The sequence below is a fragment of the Drosophila subpulchrella genome, chromosome X, assembly GCF_014743375.2.
Source record: "Drosophila subpulchrella strain 33 F10 #4 breed RU33 chromosome X, RU_Dsub_v1.1 Primary Assembly, whole genome shotgun sequence".
In the NCBI taxonomy this organism is placed as follows: Eukaryota; Metazoa; Arthropoda; class Insecta; order Diptera; family Drosophilidae; genus Drosophila; species Drosophila subpulchrella.
This window is the reverse complement of record NC_050613.1, coordinates 13095849-13122341: the sequence shown is the minus strand read 5'-3', so window position 1 is coordinate 13122341 and position 26493 is coordinate 13095849. Positions and strand designations below refer to the sequence as shown.

Genomic DNA, 26493 nt, shown 5'->3' with positions numbered 1-26493 from the left:
TTATTAATAATCGATAATTTGATTACGCCATATGCATATATATAGGTGTATACATATCATGTGGATCAGCGATCTCTCTCCCCTTATCTCTCTGTGTGTGTGTGTTTTGGGGTGTGTGTGTGTGTTTATATTTATTATCATGGGTTTTGTTTGTTTTTTTTTCATCTTATTTTTTTTTTTTTTTTTTGGTATGTGGTGTTTATCTCGTTTCATTATGCGGTATTTCCTCTCCTTTATCGCCTTCTGCACTCTTATATAAATTTAATAATTTACATTAAATCATAACTTAGTTATACAAATACCATTTAGTACAGTTATGGGTAGTTTATATCGATATATAGCCCCTATACCATACTGGATACGTATTATTTATAATTAAATAGTACAAAAAAAAGACTTCGAAGTTTCGGACTCGTTCCGTTAAGTGTTAAGATGCTTGAGCTAAGTTCCTGATCGGTCGCGTTTTATATCTATGTATATCTGCTTTACATATATAGTGTGCATCTTGTTGTGCCTTTCTTGTTTTTTTTTGGATCGCTGAGTTTGCATACGCAGTTTTGGATGTGGGATGGGGGGATAGCCGAAGAAGATGTAGAAGATGGGGATCTGGTTTTATAGGAAAGCCGAACTTGGGGATTTTGGAGCTTCCGTCCGCTTCTAACACTTTGTACTCGTTTATATGCATTTATTTTCACTTGGTGTAAAAATATTATTATCAACATCGTTTCCTATATCATTTACCATTTTCTATCCAAACTCAGCGGCGAATTTGCGTTTAAAAAATTGTTCGCATCAGGCTTATGTTTTTATGGTTTTCTATGTTTTCTGTCGCATTCATTTCTGGGTTTCTCATATATATATTTATATATATATATATATATATATTTATTATAATTATGCTTCCTATACAACTATACATATTTAATATTATTGTGTACAAATACAAATCGACTTGCCAGCCGTCGAATGTCAGAGAAGCAAATCAAAATTTACACTTAGGCGTATTGGCACACATTTCGAAATAAAAATTTTAAATTTTAATTTAGTTCCAGAGGATTTAGTAAGTTGTGTGAAATGCAAAAACTTTTTTGACTTTTTGGGAATTTTAAACATAAGTTGGAGTACAGTTTTCCAAGGAATCGTTGTTTGTTGTACGTTCTTAGAAGTTCTTAAATTTTTTAGAATATTTAAAAATATTTAAAAATTCTTTTACAAGTTTCAAAGTTGTGGTTTCAAATTGAGAAATATCAACAAGGATTGCTATAAAATTTGCATTGGAAATCTTAGAATGTTTCTGTGTCACTTTTCCAAATGTTTTTGAGTATTAAAATATTTGAAAATTTAGAAAACTTTTATACAATTTTAAGGTTTTGGTAATAAATTGAGAAATATAAACTACGAGTATTTTTAAATACGCATTGAAAATCTAAGAATGGTCCAGTGTCACTTTTTCTAACGGTTTTTAAAATTGAAAACTTTCAAAAAATCGAAATCTCAAAGATTATATTTAAATTTGCATTGAAAACCTAAGAATGGTTCAGTCACCTCTTAGTTTTTAAGTTTTATTTGTAAAAAAAATTGTATTTAACAAACCCTTTTATATTTTATCAAATCAAATGGAATTTTATATTATAAAATGTAAATTCTTTGGAATCTGCATCAACTGAATGGGGGGGACTCTCAAGGAAACTAAACTTTAAATTAAATTAGGCTACTCGATTCCGGATGTCCTCCAGTTGGAACCCACAAAGTGCACTTTATCCCGGCTGACTCCGACTCCGACTCGGAATCCCATCCCTCCGCCAGATGCCCATTAGTAGTAGGCTGGGAAGGGATGGTAGTTCGACGGATTGGAGGCATGGTGGTTGGCGGAGGGCAGGACGGGCGGTGGCCTCACGCCTGGATGGTAATTGCTGGAGGCCACCTGGTGATAGGCCCCAAAGCTCCTGGCCATGTGGCGATTTTGGGCAGCTGCCGCCGCCGATTCGCCCAATAGACGTGACTGATCCGCCGTGCCCAGCAGCCGATTGTTTTGCTCCATCAGCAGATGGGCGGTGGGATCGACCAGGAGTCGGTGCTGATCCGCTGCATTCGAGGCGGCCAAAATGCGATGCTGCTCCACCGTGGACAGAAGGCGATGATGCTCCAGGCTCTCGCGACTCTGATGCTGCATCTGGGAGGAGAGGAAGGATCGATTGTTGCCCACCGCCATGTTGGCCGTATTGGGTGTGAGATCCAGCGAGGCCATGCGCAGCATGTCGTGGTGCGTGGGATGGTTGTAGGGCAGCTGGGGCGGCGATGAAACCACATAGTTGGCCGTCCGGCTGAGATCTACCGAGGTGGTCTGGTCGTGCTCCTGCTCGCCCAGCTGTTCGCTGAGCATGTTGTGCATGGCGGCCGCCGACTGCTGGTGCTGCTGCATCGCATGGTGCTGCCCATGGCCGTGCTCCTGCTGGTGGACCACCGAGGCGGCTCCTCCGGGACCACCACCACCGCCACCACCTCCTCCGCCACCTCCACCACCGCCGCCACCACCACCAACCACGGAGCCACCCGCCTGCTGGGCCTGTTGGCTCTGTTGCTCGCGATCGGAGAGAATGTCGTAGATGTGATGATGATACCGACTACTCGGCAACTGGAAGTTGTGATGATAGTTACTGCTCGCCGCATTCGATCTGGAGCTCATGTCCAGGCCCTGCAGGTCGGACAAATCACTGGCCGCCGCTGCCGCTGCTGCTGCCGCGCTGACCGCCGCATTGCCGCCGTTGCCGCCGCCCGCCTGGCGGTACTCCGCCGGCGAGTCCAGCTCCTGGCTGTTGTACTTCAGGTTGCTGGCCATGCTCTCGTACTTGGAGTACATCAGGTCGATCTGCGACTGCGGGAACTTCATGCGCATGTCCTGGCCGGCGCTGCTGCAATCGAATCGGATTAGGATCGTTATGTGTATGTTATGCGAGATCTTGAACCAAAAAAACTAGAAAAATATAAGTAATAATAATTAAAACACAAAAAAGTTCATAAAAATTAAAAACCACCTCATTTGGATTTAATAATTAAAATATAGTATCCGTAATCTCAAAGGAATAACTGAAATATCCATTATTTTTTGAGGAAAAAGATGCGTTTGAGCCAAACACTTGAAAAATATTGAAATTGAAAGTTTAAATCGTATAGTGTTTACTAGTGAAAACAAATATAAACTATATAAATTGCACCTTAATAAATATATTTCAATAAAATTATAAAATTTTTTGTCCACAAGTTGTGTACAAATAAGACTAATTGAAAAAAAATATTTATATGCACTATTGTCCACAAGGTTTCTAAAAACCAGCCGAATTGGAAACAGATATAATAATCAGAAATTCTGACTATTTCTTGTTCATTTATTAAAACAAACAAACTTAAAATTACAATCAATTAATTTAGTTTGAGCAATCGAAATATAAAATATATGTTCTTACTTGGAACAAACCAAAAAACATAAAACCATAAACTTGGAAAATTTAAATCCGAGTATAAGTTCATTAACCTAATTTTATTAAGAAGTGTAAATCGAATAAATAAATAAATATATACTACATAAAGAAATTAAATATTTTTAATAAACACAACAGAAACAAACTCAATAAATATGAACAATGAGTTCATATAGATTTATTAAAGTATTTTGAAACAATAATGTAATGATGTGAATGGTTAAACTAAAGGGCGACCATGACACGGAATCATCACCTGTTCTGGGGCATGATGCTGTTCTCCTCGTCGCTGGACATCTGGTTGTGGCGCGAGATGTTCTGCCGCTGGCGCTCCTGGTGCTCCTGCTCCTGGGCGGCCCGCTTGTGGCGCATCATGTCGCCGTTGAAGTTGTAGCGCGGAATGCTCGGCGAGGAGGCGGGCGAGATGAGCTCATGCTCCGGATAGGTGCTGCCCACGCTGGACGCGTTCCTCCTCTGCGGCTGGAGGGCGGGCAGGGGTGACGAGGCGGACATGCTGTTGGCACCACCCCCACCAGGGCCACCGCCTCCACCGCCGCCGCCGCTGGAACTGCCCGCCGGTGTGCTATTCGATCCGGGGCCACCGCCTCCTCCATTGCCCGCTCCAAACATGCCGCCGTAATCGCGTCCCGGCGAAATGGGCGGCGGCGATGGCGGAGTTCGGTGGTGCGACGAGGAGAAGCCATCGGAGTCCGGATGCTGTTGACGGGGCGTGCTGCCCGCATCCACATCCACGTCGTTCTGGTTCTGATTGCTCTGCGGATTCGTTGGCGTCGAGGCGCTGGGCGATATATTGCAGGCACCCTGGAACATGGGCAGCGGTGGAATCTGCATTGGGAAGCTGCCCAGATTCTTCATCATCTTCAGCTCGTTCTCCAGGTTGTCCATGGCCCCGCCGATTCCTGTTCCGTTCGCCCCGCCCGAGGATCCTCCGCTGGATCCACCTCCTCCTCCTCCACCACCGCCTCCTCCTCCCGCTCCCGCTCCACCGGCACTGCCCGCTCCAAAGCGCTGCGACTCGGGATCCACGTGGGCGCTCATCGGACTGTCGCTGTTTATGTGGTTGTCGGTGGGAACCTGCGGGGCGGTACGAATATGTTTAATGAGGCAACCAATTCATGTTATTAAATTAATTTATGGCATTAATAAATGATGTAACCCCTTAAAACCGCTAGTTTGCATACTTTAAGACAGAAAAAATTAAAAAAACCAAGGAATTTTGGCGGTACGTCGTCCAGTGCAATAACGCCCACTTTTAGTTAATTCAATTTGTTTCGTAAATGTTCATAATTTGCTTATTGTTTTACTTCTATGGGCGTTAATTCACTGCCCGTTGTTGCTTCTTTTGATTATTTTTTTTACTGCTACGGGCGTTATGTCACTCGGCGTTATTGCACTCAGCCGTTATTAAGTTGATGTTTCCTTACCATCCTTAAAGCACTCACCTTGAGGTCGCTGCTCTCGCTATCGATCATATTGCCCACGGAATTGAGGGCCGCCTCCACGAGCATGCTGGCCGATGAGGAGCCGCCGCCCACGCCCACGCCGCCCACTCCGCCCACACGGGCGTTGGCGTTGTTGTAGAAGGAGCTCATGAAGGACTGCGAGTGGGCGAGGGAGTTCATCTGCATCTGGGGCTCATCGGCGCCGGAGACTGTGCCGCCCGTCGCAGGACCCGTGGGCGTTTGACCACCACTTCCGCCGCCACCGCTGCCCCCACTACCGCCACCACCTCCGCCGCCGCCGCCGCCGCCCGTACCGCCACCATAATGCGACATGGCCGCTGCAGCTGCGGCGGCGGCAGCGGCGGCGGCGGCAGCATTGTTGTTCGACTCGACGACGTCCAGGAAGGAGCTGTTCTCGTCCTCCTCGCGACTGTGGGCGCTGTGCTGGTGCTGCTGGAGCGGCTGATGCGTTTGGTGGGCGTGCGCATGGGCATGGGCGTGAGCGTGGGCATGGGCGTGGGCATGGGCATGGGCGTGGCTAGCGCTTGCGCTGCTCATCAGGCGGGCCAGGAAGTCACGATTCTGGCCGAGCAGCTTGCTGTGCTCATCCACGGCACTGGGCGGCACAGCGAATCCCAGATCCGAGCCTGGACCGGAACCACCGGGCACCAGTTGACTGCAGGCGCCGCTGTCACCGGGTCCACCACTACCACCACCGCCCGCTACCTCGCCGCCGACCTCGCTGGAGTCCTGCACCTCCTGGATCCATTTCTTGCTGCCCTTGCTGACCACCAGATTCTGGCCGAGAGCCGCATTCATGGCGGCCGCATGGCGGTAGTCCTGCTGCCCCGCCCCCTGGGCGGCGGGATGCTGGTGCGGGTGGGCGTGCGAATGGGAGTGGGCGTGGTGCGGGTGGGCGTGCGCATGGACATGGGAGTGGTGGGCCGCCTGGTGGGCATGGACATGCGGATGGACCGAAGAGCCACCGCCACCACCACCGCCACCGCCGCCGCCATCCTCGTCGTCCTCGTCATCGTCCTCCTCCTCGTCCATGCCCACGCCCACACCCACGCCCATGTGACCCATCATGTGGCCCAGCTTGGCTGGATCCTCGCCAGCTCCGGCCATGGCCGAGACCGCTGCCGCCGCCGCCACCACTTGTTGCACCTGCTGCTGGGCACTCAGCCGCTGGGCGGTGGTGGTCAGGAAGGACTCCACCAGACTGAGCTGGGCGTTCTGCTTGCGACGCACCTGCTCCAACCGGGCGTTCTCCACCTCCTCCTCATCGGGATCGCCGTGCAGTTGCTGCTGTTGTTGCTGCTGCTGTTGTTGCTGTTGCTGCTGCTGTTGCTGCTGCTGCTGGTGGGGCAAGGAGTGGGCGTGCAGCTGATGGGGATGATACTGCGGATGCTGCTGCTGGGGATCATGATGCAGCTGCTGGTGTTGCTGGTGGTGGTGATGTTGCTGCTGCTGATGTTGCTGCTGCTGTACATGCTGCTGTTGCAGCTGTTGGTGTTGCAGTTGCTGGGCATGTTGTTGATGGTGCTGCTGCTGTTGTTGCTGCTGCTGCTGTTGCTGTTGCTGTTGCTGCTGATGTTGCTGCTGCTGCTGATGGCTATGATGATGATGATGTTGCTGCTGCTGGGCCGACGCACTAAGCTCCTTCTTGCGCTTCCGCTTGCGACCGCCCGAGGAGGTGGCACCGGAAACGGAAGCGGACAACGAGGCCGCCGCCGATGGCACCTTGTCACCGAAAATGCTGGAGATCTTGGAGCTGAGCAGCGAGAGATTCGGCTCATTGCGACACAGGTCCTTGATCGATTTGCCACTCTTCTTGATCGCCTCGAACAGGTTGTCATCGCTGAACTCCGCATCGCTCTGCAGCGAACCGCTGAGCATGGAGCTCTGGTCCTCGAGGCTCTTGCGCCGCCTCCTCGGTGCTTGCTCTGTGAACGAGGAGGGGGAGACGACGGCCGCATTAGGGCGTGGCTGCGTGGCCGTTGCCGTCGCCGTCGCCGTCTGCTTACCCAGAAAGTCCACCTTCATGCCACCCGAATAGGCATCGAACGTATAGGCCACACTCCTCTCGATCTTGGGCATCTGCTCCTGGGTGTAGTTGTGCACCTTCTTGTAATGGAACTGCAGGCACTGCTTGGTGGTGAACGCCGCATTGCACTCCGGTTCGGCGCATCTATCAGATAAAAAAAAGGATATGAGATTATAATGATTCTATTAAATTGTTGGTTTCCACCCACTTGAATGGCCTGACACCCGAGTGGGTCAGCATGTGAATCTTGAGATTGCTGCGATTCTGGAAGAGTTTCTGGCACCGCGGACAGCTCACCACCGTCGAGTTGCGGCTGTGCACCTCCTTCGAGTGGCGCTGCAATGCCGCTCGCGATCCTAGAAGTTTTGAACATAATTTACACTGAAAATCTCGTAAAACTTCAGCCATATCTAAAATGAAATTGTATGAAGAAAATGAAATTTCGGATTGTGGTGATTTTGAAAGAACAACTTAGTGATAATCCATAACCAGAAACCAACCCAACAACGAACGAACCAACGAACGAACAACGAACATAAAACAATAAGCCGAATCACAAAAGGCACGGATCACAAGGTTTTGGGGTATGGCAATCATAAGGGGTGGAGAGTTGGGCTTTATTCTATAACCAATGACCGACAAAATGATAAACAAACCAAGGCAAATCATTCACTAAAAGCGGTTACACAATGCAGGCTACTTTTCTGGGCTATTACTCAAAATGCACTGCGACTGAAGGACTGTTACTTATCATCTGAAGTTGATATTTGCGAAGGAAATACTTATAAGTATGGTTTTAAAGTGCTGAACAAAGTGTTCATTTTAAATCTAATATCTAGACTTCAATTGTATGTAAATTCATTTCCTAATCGTCCTTGAAAATGTTTTATATAAAACCATAGTTAAAGTTAAAAACCCTTATGATTTTATGACGAAACATGTTAAGCCAATTAAGTATAGCTGGAAATCGGATAGTAAAGTCTTTTACACATAATCCGACGTCTACTGATGACATATTTAATTAATAATCATTAAAAATTTATTTTTCGCTTTTTTAATTCGTAGAAAATGGAGATGACTTTCTTTTTATGAAAAAGCATTTATTTCAAATCTGTTAACACTTTCGAAAAAATTTCATTCTTGTCACGATTATTTTGAACCGAATCTTTTTAAATATATTTTCTAAAAAAAAGTACATAACTTTTTTTTAAGAAATGTCCACTATCATCACAATTATTTTATTCTGTGAAGACCCTACAGCAAACGTATTTTTACGTATTGATAGTCAAAGAAAAATTCTAAAATAAGGTTGTATAACCAAATTTTTCTAATTTCTTTTGTAAAAAAAAAGTACAAAAACTTTTCTAAAGAAATATCTATTATCTTCAAGTGGAAAAGTTCATAAACAATTTTTATAACAAGCACCTTATCTGATCAACAATTTTCAGTCACTTCAGTGCGGAACTAAATGTGTGATTGTCATACGATATTTTAATAATGAATAATAGCATATACAAACGGAATACAAACTTCAAGTAACTAACAAAGGATCTTTAAAGTATACATATCAACCAATTTAGGCGGTGTACAACTAAAAAGTTTGGCAAATAAAGAGAGATGAGCGATCGCAGATGCTTTTAGTGTTACACATATCGCGAGTGTTGCGGTGATGGTGACTTTGGGTGTTGTGACTTAAATATTAAAGCTAGTTTTACAGCTAAGCGACTCTTTACGGTTTACGATTAGTTTTTAGGACATTATTGGGTAGATCTAAAGTTGTTGTTAGTGTGGTGATATTAGCGAATCAAGATCACGGTTGCCACCTAAACCACCTACTTTTCTTAATAAATGTAAAAATATAAATTAACCAAACGTTTTCATAAGATAATCTACGAATAAAATATACAAGACGTTAAAAGAAATAATGTTTAAAATTAGTTTTTATACCAAACAAATATATAATTGATCCAAGACGTTTGTATGTTTAAAATTTTATAAAAACCAAGAACTGAGTAATTTTAATTCGGCAAAAGAAGAATCTCAGCATGTGGAAAAATAAACAATAAATAAAAAACTTGCCTATTGTGTGGAAACTGTGAAATCGATTCGATATTAGTACAATTATATGCAGGTAGATTGATTTATGCAGAAGCTTACGGTACATACGGCATACGGTGTTTATTCTATATGCTATATACTATATACTATATGCTATATACTATATGCTATATGCTATATGCTATATGCTATACAATGTTTACGACACACTATACACGAGCTTACGACATACGGTATGGCAGTCAGCTGGCCTACGATGCGGCTACGTTATATTGGGTTACGCATACGCATGGGTGTACGATCACAGTTACGGTCTAGAGTTTGGGATCCGGCGAGCGGTGCGCTGCAAACTTACCGCTGTGCATGCGCTTGATGTGCGCCTTCAGCTTCTGCGGCTGGCAGAACTTCCGGCCACAGAAGTCGCAGACGGGTCGCGATCGATTCGGATTCGAGGCGCATCCGTAGGTCCGGTGCATCTCCAGGTAGTTGAGCCGCAGGAAGAACTTGCTGCAGAATTGGCACTGGTACGCCCCCTTGCCCTCGTGCTTCTCCGCCGCATGCTTCATGATGTTGTCCTTGCCCAGCACGGGCTCACCGCACACCTTGCAGTGGTACTTGCGGATGGTCAGGCTCATCGAGGGATCGTGGAAGACGGAGCAGTGGGTGCGGTAGTACAGGGGGTGCTCGAACTTCAGGTTGCAGCCGCCGCAGTCTGTGTTTATGGAGAGAATCAGGGGTTAGTTAAGGAACTTTGGTAAGGAAGCTGTGATGGCACCATGGCCTACAATATTTCAATTATTTATGTTAAGAAAACGCGAATTCTTTAGTAATAGGACGGTAAAAACTGGTACTTTAAACATAAGAATAACTTGTGTTTGTAAATCTGTGATGGCCGTATCACCTACAACATTGCAAGAAGCTATAATCAAAGAAACGCGAATTCTTCAGCATTGCAATTTCTTATTATAGTACAGAAATCTAAAACCTGGATTTTGAAAATATTAATTGCATGGTTTTCAGCTATTGCAAGAAGTGAGAATTTAAAAAATACGCGAATTCTTCAGCATTACAGTGCAAAATATTGGGATGGTGACTTGGAACATTATAACAATTCAAATTAAAAAATCTACCTAAATGAACGATTTTCAGAACGATTATATTCATAGACTTGGTCTTTAATAAGGCAAGAATTAATAGTCGACTCTGTTAGCATTGAAAAATAAGACATGTAAGACATTCGGATGGTGTATACAGGGATTGAAAACATCAGCTCATTAATTTTCATGGACTAATATGAATGAAGTGCAATTTAGAAAGATAACGCGAATTCTTCAGTATAAAGTATATGTATGGTAATTACAGTCCTGTGCCCATCTACTCACTCGTCTTCTCCGTGTGCTTTTTGCGCCACATGGTGTTGCAATCGTCGCTCCAGTAGAGCAGCTCCATTCCATTCCGCAGGTCGCGGCAGCTGACGAAGTACGCCTGCCGATCGATGGACACCAGGTTGACATTGCGATCCTCGTAGCTCGGCGCCGGACGCACGAATCTCAGCCAATTGGAGGCATTGGGATTGTCGCAGCACAGCAGATATGACTTGTCCGCCCCGGCCTCGCACATCTCAAAGATCCACTTCATGTCGCTGCCCTCGCGCACCTCGCCAGTCTGCACCGGCTGCCCGATAAGTGGGCCCAGTTTGGTGAAGGCTCTCACCTCGGTGCGGGCAAACACACCGGTGACATTGGGCTCCACGTTGTGCAGCTCGAATTCCGCCGGCACAGAGGCCTCGGCGAAGGTGATCAGTGGCTTGGTCTCCAGCTCGGACAGTTGCGACGACTCATCCATATCCATGTCCATGTCCTCCATATCCTCCATGTCATCATCCTCGTGCCGCTGACGTCCGCTGGCCCGCTTCGCCTGCCGCTGGGCATCGGCCTTCAGCTTGGCCAAGGCCTCCAGATTGCGTCGCTCGATCCATTCGCCCAGATCGACGGCATCCGTCACATTCCCACAGGCATTCCGCAGCGGGCACAGCTTGTGATCGTGGGCAATGGAGCATTCGCGGCAGGATTGCTGCGACCGGAAGGCGATGTCGTGCTCATCCTCCTCCTCCACGAAATTCTGCTCCATTTTCATTTCGCGGGCCAGGGCCTCCTCGTCCAGTTCCTCGTCCTCCTCGTCATCGTCCTCGGGTCCTCCGATGCCACCGCTGCCGCCAACGCCGCCGGGCTCATCCTCGTGCTCGTCATAGGAGTTGGGCGGCATCATGGCCGCCGCTGCCGCTGCTGCCGCCGCCGCCGCTGCCGCCGCCTTGGCCGCTTGGGATTTCTTGGATCCCTGGGATTTGGAACGCACATGGAAGTTGCCCGCCTGGCCATTGCTGGCGGTGATACCATCGACGGCATCGGAGGGCGCCAGGACGGGCAGGAGATGGGGATGTGGCGGCTGATCCTCATCCTCGTCCTCCTCCTCGCTGCCATTGGCCGCTGCTGCTGCTGCCGCCGCTGCCGCTGCCGCCGCCGCTGCCTTCTTGAGGCACAGGGCATTGGGCAGGGACTCCTTGCTATTGGCCTCCAGTTCGCTCTTGATCTTCTCGGCGATGCGGCAGTCCAGGACCTCGGGCAGGGCAGAGGAGGCAGCCGCCGCCGCTGCCGCTGCTGCAGCTGCTCCGGCCTTTAGGGCAGCCGTTGCCGCCTTGGCCTCCTGCTTCTTGGACTTGGCATAGCTGAAACCAGGTCCCGCTGCACTTGCTCCACCCGAACCCGCTCCCGATCCCGATCCCGATCCTTTGCCCTTGCCGGCGAAACCATTCAGCGCCTCGGAGGTGAATTGCACTCGCTTTTTGTAACGCTTGCGTTGCGGCGCTGTGGGCGTGGCCATTGGAATGGAGGCGGCCGAGGTGGAATCGCCATTTCCGTTTCCGCTTGTATTGCCATTTCCGCTTGCGTTGCCATTGATCGACGATTCGGGCGGTGCGGCAAAGTCCTTGGCACTGAGATTCGGCTCCAGCTTGAAGTTGCCGTCAAAGCCTTTTGTGGGCGTGTTCGCCGGTGAGGGCGGGGGCAGGCTGAAAGGAAGAGGTGGAAAAAAGAAAGAGAGAGTGAGTGGGTGGATTCAATAGTTGCACTTTGAAGCATTTTCTAGTAGGTTTCACAAAGGGATTGAAAGCAAAGAGATGCAAAAAAAAAAAGTGAGTGGTTTGATTAGATACTTAGTGACAGTGACACTGAGAACAACTCTGAGTGGCTTTTCCAACATTTAAAAAACTTTATAGAGTATTTGCATAGGTAAACATATTCTGCCTTCAACTATGCTTAGAACAAAATAAAACTTTTTTTCAAGTAGCATGATGAATATTATGTATAAATATAACGAATCTCATGTAAATCTCTGTGAATCTTATTTAAAAATTATAGAAAAACGAAGTTTAATTAAAACTATTTAAATTATTTAAAAACTCCTTGTATATTACGTTGATCAGAATAAAAACCTTGGCTTGGTGCTTTAAAAAAAATAATACTATATAGTAAATACTATTTTGTAAGGCAAAATATTTTTGAATGTAATATGGTAAAAATGAGTGGATACTACAGTTGGCGGCTCTGTAAAAGTGGGTCGATGGAATATATTTATTTTTGCTTTCCGGCCCAATCCCTTATCCTTCTGCCAGGACCACAACTTCTCACCCTCCCCCTCTTCCCATCGAGTACTGTCCTTCCATGTTGTTGTCGCCTTTGCGTTTAATTAATTTCGTTACGCTTTGCTTGTTGTTTCGCGTGCCGCTTGAGGGGTCAAAGGGAGGAAAAAGAAAGGAATCGCTATAGGAAAAGTCTGGACCATCGCCTGAATAAGGAGCCAAATAGGTACGAATCCGCAAACACCCTAGGAATGCACTCATAGTTAAACTTATTCTTCTCTTTTTGCTTATATACCGAAAATAATGGTTGTTCTAATATTCAGATATAGTTTTACCTAACAGTCTTCTTAAAACTACTGAACAGCTATAGTCCATATAAATGGTTTGCATTGGATAACTGAGAATCAGCAGCTAATAAGTCTTTTTTTTTTTATTTACTACTATTTTAAATTCGTTTTCGCCTTCCTTTCAACTCTTTAGTCATTCACCAAACCTGGTTATCATATGTCTCAGCAACTAGTTGTTGCTCACAAGTTTTTAGAGGACGGACAGAGCTCGAAAAAATGGTAAAAAATTTTTTTTTTTGGCAATGCAGTCACACATCCGATAGCCGGCAATCTTTGAGTTTCCATCTTTTGAGTTCGTGTGAAGGAAATTAATCAACGGTCGCATTGAATGCGATACGATGTTGGCGTTGAACTCTAGATGCTGCATTCTATCACCACAAGCCCCCTCCCTGTAATCCCCGCCCCTGTGTTATCGTTCATTAAATCCTCCACCTTGGAAACATAAAAACAATATCGAAAACAGCGGCAACAGCAAACGATACCATTCCATCTAGCTATCCAGCCATATAGAGCCACCCACCCATCCTTGGTATCCACTTACCCTGCTCCACTTTGTCTCAACCTTCTACCCAAACCCCAACTGAATCCCAAAGCCAACCAACCAGCCAACCCATCATCGCGCTTCTTTGACCGCAGAGAGCGAGCATATTCCTGGTACCAGTTCCAGTTCCAGTTCCAGTTCCAATTCCAATTCCATCCAACTGCGATGGGGGTTCCGTACTCGGAACCCTGGGGTTTTGGGTTTTTGGGTGGTGGTGGTGGTTCCTATTCTGGTGAATGCGAGTGTCTCTACCATTAATGTGCTGCTTGAGGGCCCAGCGGGGGGCGCTCTAGTGGGTGTTCTTGGGGGTGTTCTAGGGGGTGTTCTAGGGGGTGTTCTAGGGGGTGTTCTAGGTGGTGTTCTAGGGGGTTTTCTAGGGGGTGGTCTAGGGGTTGGGTGGTCTATTGGGTGGCTCAGCTCGGTGGGTTTTTCGATGTTTGGGATTCTGTGTTTCGTGTGCGGTGCTTGTTGGCGCATTAAGCACACAGTCGGCGGCACAAACGAGGCTCTCACACAGATACATAACACACATAAACACACACACATAGCCATACACTCGCACTCACACAAAGACAATCGCACAACAATTTTGTGCTTTTTGGCGAAAATTCGCAGAAATTGGCGACATGGCGTATACGAAATGTGAATTGGCAAAAGGCAACGAAGGAAACGATGGAAAACTGTGGTGTTATAGGGATGTTACGGGGTGGTATTGGGCTAGTGGGCACAAGGTTTGGGGTTGGCATGTTATCTATTGTGTATGAGAGTGTAAGTGTGTGTGTGTGTGTGCCTGCTGAGGCTGTGGAAAATCGCACTGCCACAAGGAGATGGAAAAATGAGGCTGCTGCTCAGTGGGTGAATGCCACGAATGTGCGAATGCCGATGCAAGGCTCTTCGATCCCATGTGATATCATCTATTTAATGCTAACTCACCCTAAGTCTGAATTTCTTCTTAAATGCTTTTTTTTAGAAATTATATATTTATATTGGTTACTTCTGTTCCAATAAAATGAGGTATTTTTTGTGTTACATAGGTAGAAAAAAATCCTACAGTTCTGAAATTCTGAAATAACCCCTGCCTCTTGGCCTTAACTAACGTACATCTATTATATTTTCTTTGGAAAAAATGGAGTTGAATAAAAATCTACCTGTTGGCAAAACGAATTTGAAAAGAGTTCCCTAAAAATATTAAAGGTAGTGCTGGCAATCAAGAGCTTGAGATAAAGAAAGTAAAGTTTTAAGATAACTATAATCCTTTAAAATAGCTTAAACGAGAGAGGCTATCAGAGGTGGTTTAAACTCGATATCTGTTTAATGCAATATTAAATAATTATAAATTAACAGTGTGTAGTTCAAGAAATTTCATCCCATTGAATTTCCCTATTAGCATTTAAGGTTCCAGGAACTGCTTGCTGCAACCTAGCTTCCAGAAATGGAATATTGTTAGAAACTTGATATCTCACATTCACATGTTGTGCAACGTGTGCTCTAATGATCGAATCGAGGCTCCTCTCCTGGCCCCAAAAAGGACTCGGATATGTCTGTTATCCAGGCAACAACCTCCTACTCCTCGTGCCATTCCCCCCCCCCCCCGAAACCCAGCCAATGCCAAAGGAAGTGGCCGATAGAGTGGAGGAGGTGGGGCAGAAACGGAATACAACTGAGATTCAGACATTTCTGCATTGGGATTTTGCATTTGGTTAAGGAGAGGCCCCTGCCCCGATCACCCTCCCTTCATATTCAAAGCGCCAAATGGCGCCCTCGACTGCAATGCAACAGCAGCAACAAAAAGAGCGAGGCGTGGCAAGTGGTGGGGGGCGGGGTGCGGGGGGCGGTGGAGGTTGGAGGTGCACCAAAAGGGGAGTGGCAAGGGGGGAAATTCGCGACGCATTCACGTTGCAAGGATCCGAAGAAACCCCACCAGTCACATGTATGTGTGCGTGTATTCCCTCTACCTCGCTCTGTTTTCTACACTGCGCAAAATTGTGTACCTTGTCTTTCCTAACTACTGAATATTGATTTTAATAATTAAGTCCTTTACCACTTTATTGCAATATCGGCTTATATCAACATTTTATTTCGCATAGGTAAAAATATTATACTAATTAAACTTCACTGTTCATCTAAGTCAATTTTAGTTTTATCTTTATTTGGAGTTGTTGATCTTAAGGTTTAAAAATGATTCATTATTGCACTACCAGAACCATGTAGATGTTAATCGTTTCAATCCCCATCAGTTGAATTTTTTAAACATTTTTTAAAGATATATAAGAAAATGTAGTAAAATCAAAGCTCATCTATACCATCTATACCTTTTTTCCTTTAACTTAATGATGTTTATATAAAGGCTTAAAAAAAATAATAATTGCATTTCTATATAGAACCCTGTTGATCTCATAAATATATTGTCTGATTAAAACTTTAAGGCACGTATTGATATGTAGGCAATTTTTTTTAATACTTCTAAGGGGAAAAAGTAAGGTGAATTTGTTTTTAAAATGAAAAATTTATATTTATTCTTCTAAATCTATTTTATCCCCTTTAAAAAAACTCCTCCCGATAAAATACACTTATGACAAAGATATTTCCGATCCTCGAAACATGCCAAATAGTCCCTTTCCGGTAAAGTCATCATCGATATATTTTATCTCCTCAATCGACTCGAAGTTTTGAGTTTTGGGAATAGCCAGAAGTCACACGGAGCAAATCAGGCGAATATGGTGCTTGCGGAATGATATGCTTTGAATTTTTGGCGAAATGTGAAATGTGCATTATTGTGAGGCAAACACCAAGATTTGTTATTACGCATAAGTCTGGTCTTTGTAGACGAATTGCATCACAAATAATATTTTAGCCGGGTGGCAAAACAAATACACATTACTTTTGCCCACATCACTACATCAAATCGATCAAATTTCAATAACCATGCAGCCCATTTCCCTTCAACTAAAGTTGTTAATATTTCGGCTTAGAATTAATTAATAATTGCTCCTCTGTAAGCTGGTAGATAGCACAATTATATTGTCTGGTGCTGCCTGCTATCAAGCATATCGGATGGCTCAACATTTTGGAATTGCCGAACAATGCGGCTCAGTTTCCAAATGATTGCCTTTGTGCACCACCAATTTCGGTCGGTGCATGTATGTAGGTGTGTGTGTGTGCGTGTAAGTGGGCGATTGGCAACATGGCATGCAAATGCAGGCAGCAGTCATCAGCAGCAACAACCACATAAACTGCCCCTTAACCCCCCAACCACCCCCCCGTACCACCCCCTCCTATTTTGCTTGAGTTTGCGCCTGTGTGCGCGTGTGAGTGTGTTGCTTTTTCCGCTTCCGCTGACATGGCGGCTGCGACTGCGACTGCGACTGCGAGTCGAGCACAGCGGGCTACGGTTCCGAGACTACGGTTCCGATTCCGACTACGGAAAGTACGGAAAATACGGAATATGGTCGGAATATGCGGAATATACGGAATATATGTACGAAAATTGCGGCAGAGGCGCCCCCGAAGAGGCGGCAGCAACATGAAAGCTCCGTTGCATGCAACCGCATGAGTACCGCATTTGTGCCTTTGTATCACGCGGCCAAAAGGGGTTGTTGTTGGTGTGGGGTGGTGGTGATGTTGTTGTGGGGCTGCTTATGGGTTGGTGGGGCGGCCAGGATGCATTCGGGCATGAATCGCTTTTACATGGATCGCTTTTGTACCGCTCGCTTCTTGTTCTTCTTCTCTTTTTGCCGCCTCCCGTGGCACTTGAGTCACCATCCCAAAAAAAACAGAAGAATCATCCGTGTGTGTTTGTTTGGGTGCCCGAAAAAGCTCTCTGTGTACGAGTTCATATCTGCGAACCACTATCAACAATGATGGCCAGCGAAGCGTTGCCAGATCTCTCACTTTCAGCCGATTCCACTCTTTTGTACCCTCCTTTGGGACGAGCTTAATTAACAGAGCAAGATGTGAACAAAAAACGAAGGCTATGGTCGCATAACCGACTATATGATACCCTCTTATGTTTTCTAACCAACTTTCGAAACTTTTCTGCATTCCTTTTTCTTCGATTTTATCTTTTCTTGGTAGATTTGAGCTAAATAATTGTTATGATATGGGGTCAAACTTTCATAGCCCAAAATATTACAGTATTTACAAACAAGTAAATACCTGTTGCGTTGCCTTACTAACCACAAAATTTAAAGTGTCATGAAAAGTACTAATAATTTGTGATGATTTATGGATGATTGTGGAAACTAATATCAAATATCAGGTTAAATTAAATTACTTCTTTTGTATGTGATACCCAAATTAGTTTTTAAATAGTTTTTCTTTGAAAACTCTTTTTACTTGCCATACTTTGATATTGAAAAGGATTACATAAAAACTATACCAGAAAGAAAGTTAAATGATGGCGCTACCCAGTAAATTATACTTTCTAGGTCCCCTTTAGTTTACGAAACCACTTTTAATTGTAAAAATAGTATCCAAGAAAGTAATACTAAGAAAGTAACTATTATCAAATAAAGAAATAATAAAAAGATTTGAGTTTGTAAGTGATGTTCAGATTGAAGCGTTGATTTTGAAACACCTAGGATACTTAAAATATAAATAGCTCAATTTTAAAGAGCCCTTTTTTCCAGAAACCATGCTAGAATATTGTTTTAAAGATGGGGCTACATAGTGATTGGTATTTTTCAGGCTCCTTGGTATACGAAGCCATGAAAAATATATATATGTATCTATGAAAAGGCCTACTCACTTGTTTAGCCTATCCGTGTCGTTATCCGCCAGGTTGAGCAGGTAGGCGACGAACTCCACGTCGTTCTTGAACTGCAGCCGGGTGCGCATGTGCTCCCACTTCTCGGCGTTCTTGGTGCCGATGTAGATGTTCTTGCTGTAGTTCTGATGGCGGTACTTCCGCCGCTCGCTGGCCGCGCTGCTGCTTCCCCCGCTGCCGCCGCTGCCCCCGCTACCGCCGCCATGTTGCTGCTGTTGCTGGTGCTGCTGCTGATGTTGCTGCTGCTGTTGCTGCAGTGAGGCAGAATTCATGCCCATGCCCAAGGACGAACCGCCTCGAGAGTTGCCGCCGCCGGTGGCCAATAGATCGTTGCTGCAATTTGTGCCCTGACCGCCCGCCCCCATGCTCCCATGCGTCGAGCTGAGGGCGTGGTTGCTGTTGTTGTTGGTGGAGAAGCTGGCGTTGCTGTTGCCGCCCAGCAAACTACTGGGCGGTGGCGGGGCAATGGGCGTGGCCATGTCCAAGGCATTGGCATTCTGATGCTGCTGCTGCTGCTGCTGCTCCAGCTGGGCACTCAGCTTGGCGGCCGAGGCAGCCGCTGCCGCCGCCGCCGCCGCTGCTGCTGCCGCTGCAGCTGCCATATGGAGGCCGCTGCTCTCGGCAGCGGCGGTACTGTTCAGGTGGGCGGATGAGAGGGTGGCACGGCTGTCCAGGTGGCTGCTGGCCACCTCGTCCTCATCCTCGTCATCCTCATCCTCGTCCTCGCCCTCGTCATCGTAGGCAGCGGGCTCCTGTTGCTGCTGCTGCTGCTGATGTTGCTGCTGTGCATGCTGCTGCTGCTGCTGCTGATGATCGTGACTGCTGCTGGGCATCACATGACGCAGGTCCGTGGGCGTGAGATCATGCCCATTGCCCTGCTGATGCTGCTGCTGCTGCTGCTGGTGCTCCTCCTCGTCCTCCTCCTCATCATCGTCGTAGTCCTCGTCCTCATCCTCATCGTCCTGCGGCTGCTGCGATTGCTGCTGTGCCTGCAGATGATCGTCGCGATCTCGTGACTTGCTGTTGCCGTTACTGTTATTATTGTTGTTGTTGTTGTTGTAGTGCTGCTGCTTGTTGCCATTGTGCAGCGCATTGACCGCCGCTGCCACTACGGCCGCCGCTGCCGCCGCCCGCTGCTGCTGCTCTGCCGCCAGTTGGTGCTGTTGTTGTTGCTGCTGTTGCTGCTGTTGCTGTTGCTGTTGCTGCTGCTGCTGCTGCTGCTCCTCCTCCTCTTCCTCGTCCTCCTCGTCGTCATCCTCTTCGTCCTCGTCCTCCTCCTCGCCCACGGCTGGCGATGAGCGGAACGTCTGTGGTGCAACAAGGTGTTCCAGAGATCGTAATGGTGGAGTGGTTTTATTGGCAGAAACGAGAAATAGATAGGCACAAATTAAAAAGGTTAGCCAAAGAACGAGAAAAGTTAAGGGGTCTAAGCTATGAGTGCACAGAAAAAAAATATACTTAAAAATCAATTTGATATTCGCATGGTTAACATATTGAGTATAATTTTAACCATTGCGTAATGTGATCTTGATATTGAGAGGTGGTTGTTCTTAATTGATTTTCGCTCTCAAGTTGTTATCAAAATGATCTTAACAATATCTAACACTAATTTCTCTCTGTGTATTTAACATTAAAACTAAGCTTAGAAACATGGTTGGTAACCCATGGGTTTTCTCAGGTCACCTACAGCATTGTAAAGTACCATAAAAGTATTATTTCTTAAAAAAGAAAACCATGTTTCTAATAAGTTATTCTTATAAGCTAATCTTATTTCTTCCTAAACACACGAACTTTATTTATAAATTAGAAACTGTTTTGTAGAAAAGTAAGAAATAGCTATTAATACGTAATTAGGCGTGCTCCAGTTTTCACTTTTACGAGGTTTTTGTTTTACTTTTTAAAGCGCAAAACGCATTGTTATGGGAACGGCAAACTTTTTCGCATAGAAAAAAATTAATTTCATTCAATCAATGACTTATTTACGTTTATTTGCCACTAGCACTAGAAAATCAAGGACGTGTTTACCTTATAAAAACATTATTTCTGACCCCAACTCAAAATCAACTGGAAAGGAACGGCTCTAACCAATAAAAACTATTGTTTTGGCCCGCATAGCAGCAATCTTACGTACGTTGCATACATTATTTTTAGCTCCCATTTTACATTTTACCAAAACATAAATTAAATTGTTGTATACAATAAAATATTGTTCAGTAAAAGCAGGAATTGTAATAATTTATTTTATTAATAGTTATTCGAAAATCCTATTTTATACTAGTGATGCATATTGATGATGTGGTCACCTACTTTACATTAACTATGATTTCGAATAATTTCTCATATAAAAGGCCATAGGACACTAGCTTGATTTTTTGGGTAAAGTTATGGAAACCGATATGTCATACTTTCTTATATAACAACAAATAAGTTGATTAAATGTTGTTAGGCTGTAGACCATCCTTTTTTTTATTGTTTCCATAACTGTTTTAAATAAGTCCAATGAGTGGGTCGAAAGTTAAGCTAGTGTCATAAGGCCATAAAAGTTAAAATGAGGTTATAATGATTGTAATAGGATGCTCTGGGTGAGTGATCTTGTTTTAAAGGGCTTAGTGACTAACTTAGTTGTTTCTTTAGGTTTCCTTGAGTTTTTAAAATAAATCCAGTGAGTAAGTCGAAAGTTGAGCAAGTGTCATAAGGCCCATATAGTTAAAATGAGGTCATAATGATTGTCATGGGATGCGTGGAGTTAGTGATCTAGTTTCAAGGGTCACTAAGCACTAATTTAGATGTTTCTTAAGGTTTCCACGAGTTTTTTTTAAATAAATCCAGTGAGTAAGTCGAAAACCGTGCTAGTGTCATAAGGCCCATAAAGTTAAAATGAGGTCATAATGATTGTGATGGGATGCGTGGAGTTAGTGATCTAGTTTTAAGGATCACTAAGCACTAATTTAGATGTTTCTTAAGGTTTCCATGACTTTTTTGAATAAATCCAGTGAGAAAGTCGAAAACCGTGCTAGTGTCATAAGGCCATAGTAGTTAAAACGAGGATGCTGGGATTGTAAGATCTAGTTTTGAGGGGCTTAGTGACTAGCCTAGCTTATATGGCTAACTTAGCTAGGGGAGGCTAGCCCCAATTGAGGGCTCTACTTACCCCGACGGAGGCATTGGGACTGGGGGTTACCGCCGAGCCCGCCGAATTGTTGCTAATGTTGAGGGCGGCTGCTGCTGCGGCTGCTGCAGCGGCGCGGCTCAGGAATGGTGGGCGTGGCACCAGGGGCGTGTCAGAATTATCGGAACTATCGTTAAAATCGAACGCACTAAAATCGGTGGCATTGGCGGCATTTGTTGCATTTGCTGCGGCTGCTGCTGCTGCTGCGGCGGCTGCTGCTGCTGCTGCTACTGCTGCTGCTTGTGTTGCTGCTGCATTAGGAATCCCGCTGCTTGTTTTGGACATGCTGCTGGCGTCGCTGCCGAGGCTAGCGTTGCTGCTGCTGCTGCTGCTGCTGCTACTGCAGCTGCTGCTGCTGCTGCGACTGCGAATGCAGCGCTTGTTGCTGTTGCTGTTGTTGTTGTGGTTGTTGTTGCTACCGCCGCTGCTGCTGCTGCTGCTGTTTACCGCCTGTCGCCGCTTGGTTGCTGCTGTTGCCGCTGCAGTTGCAGTTGCAATTTGTGTTGCTGCTGCTGCTGCTGCTGTTGTTATTTTTAGTGTTGCCTTTGTTGCTGTTGCTGCGCTTTGCCGAACGCTGCTCAGTTTTTGCTATTTATTGTTGTTGCTGGCGCTGCTGCGACGCGAATTGCTGTTGTTGCTGTTGTTGTTGCTGTTGCTGCCGGGGCGGCCTGCCTCCGATTCCGCTTCAGATGGCGCCTTGCTCTGCCTCTGCTGCTGCTGCTGCTGCTGCTGCTGTTGTTGTTTCTGCTTCTTCTTCATTATTCACACACACAAGTCGCGCGTGCGACCCACTACACTTTTTGTTGTTGCTGCTGCTGCTCTGCTCGCTGTTGTTGTTGTTGCATTGCTTTACCACAGCTTTTCTTTAAGGATTCTGTGTTTTTTTTTGTTTTATTTTTAGTTTTTGTATGTTGTATTTACGAGAAATGTTAAGGAGCCATTGGGAGGAAAAGGAAAAACTGAATATCTATCAGCAACGCCGCCGCTGCCACTGTCGACGTCGACGCCGACTGCGACTGCAACGGCAACGGCGACGGCGACGTAGGGGAAACGCGAAAAAGCAGTAAAAAAAAAGTACCGTTCGCCGAAAGCCACTCGCTGAAGCTCCCTTCTTTGGCACCGGGTGGCAACGCTGCCACGGGAATTTTTCCCTTTTTTTCGTGTTATTTTTTGGTTTTTCCTATTTTTTTAAGCTGCCCCCATCATTTTTTTTATACATATATACTTTTATTCAGCGGGGAATGTTTACTTTTGCGTATTGCGTTTAATTTTTTCTCATTTGCCCCTGTCAGCTGGGAATTTGTTGTTATTATAAGTTAAATATGGGGGTCCTGTCACTGGAACTTGTCGTTTAGAATGTGCCAAACTTGTGTTTTTGTGGCACATCCTTGGCCTGCGGTTTTCTTTGGCATTTGTGGTGAGGATAGCCTGTCTTGTTATGGTGGTTCCTGCTGCTGCAAGGATCACACACACACACACACATACACACGCAGAACATAAGGTTGCAAATTTTTGCAAAAACCTTTATCAACAATCACTTACAATCAAAAAAAAAAACAAAAAAAATTACGGATTTCAGCTGATTTTTTAACTTTAACTTTTGTTTTTCACTAGCTACTTGCAGGCTGTTCAGATATTTTGTTGTTATTGTTGTGTTCGCTGTTTCGATAATTTCGTTACTATTTCATTTTTTTTGGAGGACAAGGGTGTGCGTGTGTGTGTGTGTGAGTTGGTGTATTGGTGGGGCACCCAACGGTAAAGAGAGAGTGAGTGAGAGAGAGAGAGAGAGAGAGCGCGAGGCGGTGGCGGTTTTCGCCCAGTGGGGGACTAGCAAAAGGGGGGGTGGGTGGTTGGGCGGTTTTTGTGGGTGGCTTGGGGGGTGGTGGGCTCAGCTAGACGCCTCGCCTTCTCCTGCTGCCGCTGCTGTTGGCCTTTCTTACACAGTTTTCCACGTCTTTTCACTTTTCACACGAAAATAACTTGTCAAAAAAATAAACGAAGCACACTTTTCAGCGGTCTGGCACTTTTTTTTGCATTAATTTAACCAGCCCATCTATTTGGCAATCTGGCTTGATTTCTATGCTTTTTTTTCTTTTCTGCTATTTTTTTCCTCCTCTGCCTCTGTTCTTCTTGGGCTTTTGTCGTCCGCCGTTCGTGATTAGCGATTTCTCTGCGAGCGCTCATATGCCGTTACTCGCTGGTCGCGACGGAATGAAGGACTTTTTATTTATGTGTATGTCCTCGCCGCAGTCGCAGCGGCAGGCAGCGAAGCTGGCAGCGACGGTGACGGCGGCAGCGCCACTGCCTCTTGCGCTCTTCGTTGCGAAAAAGTCCTGCGAAGCCGCCGCCGCCGCTGCCGCCAAAGGACCCCCTCCTCCCCCCTTTCCACCCAGCAAAAGTACCCACACACACACACACGTCTGGATTACGGAGAGCGTTTCGCCCCCACTTCACTCGCTCTCACACACTCGCGCTCTCTCTCTCCCTCTCTCAAAAGCTCGCTGAGTTCGCGACGTCGACGTCGTGTCCTGTCGCTGTTTTTGATGTCGCGATTCCTTGGCTGTGTGCGTGTGTATGCGGGTGTCCCTGCCATGTGTGTGTGCGTGTGTGTGTGTGTGTACTCGCGAATTGAGATGACGACGACAGCGGCAGCAGCAACAACAACAAGAAGGATAACCAGGACTCTGCTGGTGGATACTATTCGCGATTGCACTGCCACAAAAATGTAGTTAGTCACCTTTAAAGCGAAACTACGAGAATGAAGCCTCTGAAGTTGCACACGTGTCGGGTTTTCTTTCGACAATAGAGTTTCAACCAGTTTTCGATACCATTACAATCGGTTTTCTTTTTGGGAATTGGAACTATTCATCGAAACAAGTGTTTACCAGGGCAGGGTTTTCTTGTGTTCTTTAAAAATTCAAAAATATTCTAGATTCAAAAAATATACTGAATATACTGATATTGTTCTCTTGAGGTATTTAAAAATTTAAAAATAATTTAGATTCAAAAAATAAAACAAATAAATATGAGAAACTATAGAACATCTTCTGTGTAAAATTAGAATTACTTAATATACACTAATATTATAATTAACAGAATGTTGGAAATTAAAATATATAAAATAAATTATTAAGGAAGAGTGACTATAGCTTTGCCTTTCTTCAGATAAAAAACAGAATTTATTAAGAATTAGTTTTTATTATTTTTTTCAGAGTAATATTTACTTGTTACTCAATCGACTATAACATTGATAATTGGATCAGTGTATGACTTTTGCCGCTGCCATTGCTACACATCGACATCTGCGCCAAGTTCCGTTCTCAGCCTCGCACCCGTTCTCTCTCGTCCTGCCCCGCCCCCGCCCCCTCACACACACACACACACACACACACACTCACACACTCAGTCATTCAGATAGGCACGTATTCCGCGCCCACCGCCTCCCCGCGAGTCCTTGTCGGTGTTATCGTTGTCGTTAGTGCCAGCTCACTGAGAGAAATTTCACGGAGAACATTTCTTAATCCATACTCACTGGCTTAAAAAATGATCCTACTAAATTGTAAAAATAACTAGGGATGTACATCTGTTTAGTTGTGTCGAATATGAAAATATATGTCTAATTTTCTGGACTCAAAGATTGCCAAGTAACATTTCTTTTAATACTTCTTAAATAGCAGGGACTGTAAATAATGATTATTGATCAATTTTTTGAATCAAAAAATTAACCACTTAGGATCGACACTCGCGGAAAAGGAAAATACCATAGTGATATTTTTGGATTGCCTATCCATTTTCATCATGATTTTAAAATGTGTGATTTTTATGATATTCCTCAAAAATAATGATTATTTTTTTATAATAAAAATCAAAAATAATCATTATTCTTCTTCCTGTGCCGATTTCATGAAATTTTTTTTAATAATCCCACAAAAGGAACGCAATGGAGTGTCCTGAAAAACAAATGGTTATATGTAGCTTGGATAAAATAAATCAATATTTTTGAAGTGTGCTTAACATTTTTTCAATTTGTCCCATATATTTCTTTATGTAAATGGAAAATTTTGATTTTATGGAATAACTTTAACTTGGTGGTATTGTATTTATAAGGTTTTTGTTTTCAAATATAATAACCTATGTGGCTGGGCTTTCGGAAAGAAGTTGGATTTAATATTTGTATTCTCAAGAAATATACAAATAAAGTATATTTATAATATATATTTTGTTTAGGTTTTGGTCAATTTTGATTTTATATGTTAACTTTAACTTTGTAGTATTGTATTCATTTTCAAATACAATCAATATACAAATTAAATATAGTTATAATATATATATAACTTTTTCGCATAGTGTGACAGGAGTCAGGAGCGACTGGCAGGAGCAGAGCGAATTGGCGCCACCCCCAAAAATCCATGCGAAGCCGCCCGTTCGTTCCACTGCCGCTCCCACTCCCACTCCCACTCCCACAGTGGTCATAAATCGAATTTTTGTTTATGTGGTGGTGAGGCTGCTGCGAAGCAGTCGCTGCCACCCACAATCGCACCCCGCTGCGTCTGCAGCCGACATCCTGTCATTCCAACGGTCGCGAGCGTCGACGTCGCTGCCGGCGCCAATGGTTTACGGTTTGTTGTGTTTCGGCAGCAGCAGCGGCAGCAGGGGGTGGTGGGTGGTGGGTGGGCGCCTTGGATGCAGCTCCTTGTTTTCCTTGGCCGTGCGGGTGGTGGTTCTGCTGGCGGCGACGTCGCTGCCTCTGCCGGCGTCGCTGCTTTGGCGGTGAGGCGCCTGCGTCGCTCTCGGACATCCTCTCTCTACTCTCTCTCTCTCGCTGTCGCTCTCTTTGCGCCTGCTCTGCGCGGCTCTCTTCTCGCTGCTCCCCTTTTCCCCCCCTAAACCACTGCCACCGCCTTCTCCCCCTCCCCCTCCCACCCACAAAAGGGACACGCTCAGCCTGAACGTATGCAGCGATTTTTTCCGTGCTGCCTTGTTGTTG

The 26493-nt window shown here is 45.3% G+C and overlaps 1 protein-coding gene across 1 annotated transcript; it reads right to left on the bottom strand.

Moving 5' to 3' along the window:
* Positions 1 to 104: 104 nt before the first annotated feature.
* LOC119556245 lies at positions 105 to 23705 on the bottom strand. Its single transcript, XM_037868278.1, has 11 exons — positions 23447 to 23705; positions 22127 to 22380; positions 21489 to 22024; positions 18320 to 19644; positions 10430 to 12114; positions 9403 to 9759; positions 7198 to 7399; positions 6970 to 7133; positions 4943 to 6888; positions 3736 to 4574; positions 105 to 2909 (listed from the first exon to the last, which is right to left on the bottom strand). The coding sequence occupies exons 2-11, from the start codon at positions 22263 to 22265 to the stop codon at positions 1814 to 1816; spliced, it is 8289 nt and encodes a 2762-aa protein (XP_037724206.1). The 5' UTR covers positions 22266 to 22380; positions 23447 to 23705; the 3' UTR covers positions 105 to 1813.
* Between the last annotated feature and the right edge of the window lie 2788 nt (positions 23706 to 26493).

Bases quoted from the DNA above. Each gene is read 5' to 3' on its own strand.
- LOC119556245 (XM_037868278.1), bottom strand. From the start codon at position 22,265: ATGAAGAAGAAGCAGAAACAACAACAGCAGCAGCAGCAGCAGCAGCAG. The intron at 19,645-21,488 runs GTAAGTAGAGCC...GTTGCACCACAG, and splicing joins GTCCCAATGCCTCCGTCGGG to ACGTTCCGCTCATCGCCAGC. The intron at 9,760-10,429 runs GTGAGTAGATGG...CCATAAACACAG, and splicing joins AAAGCACACGGAGAAGACGA to ACTGCGGCGGCTGCAACCTG.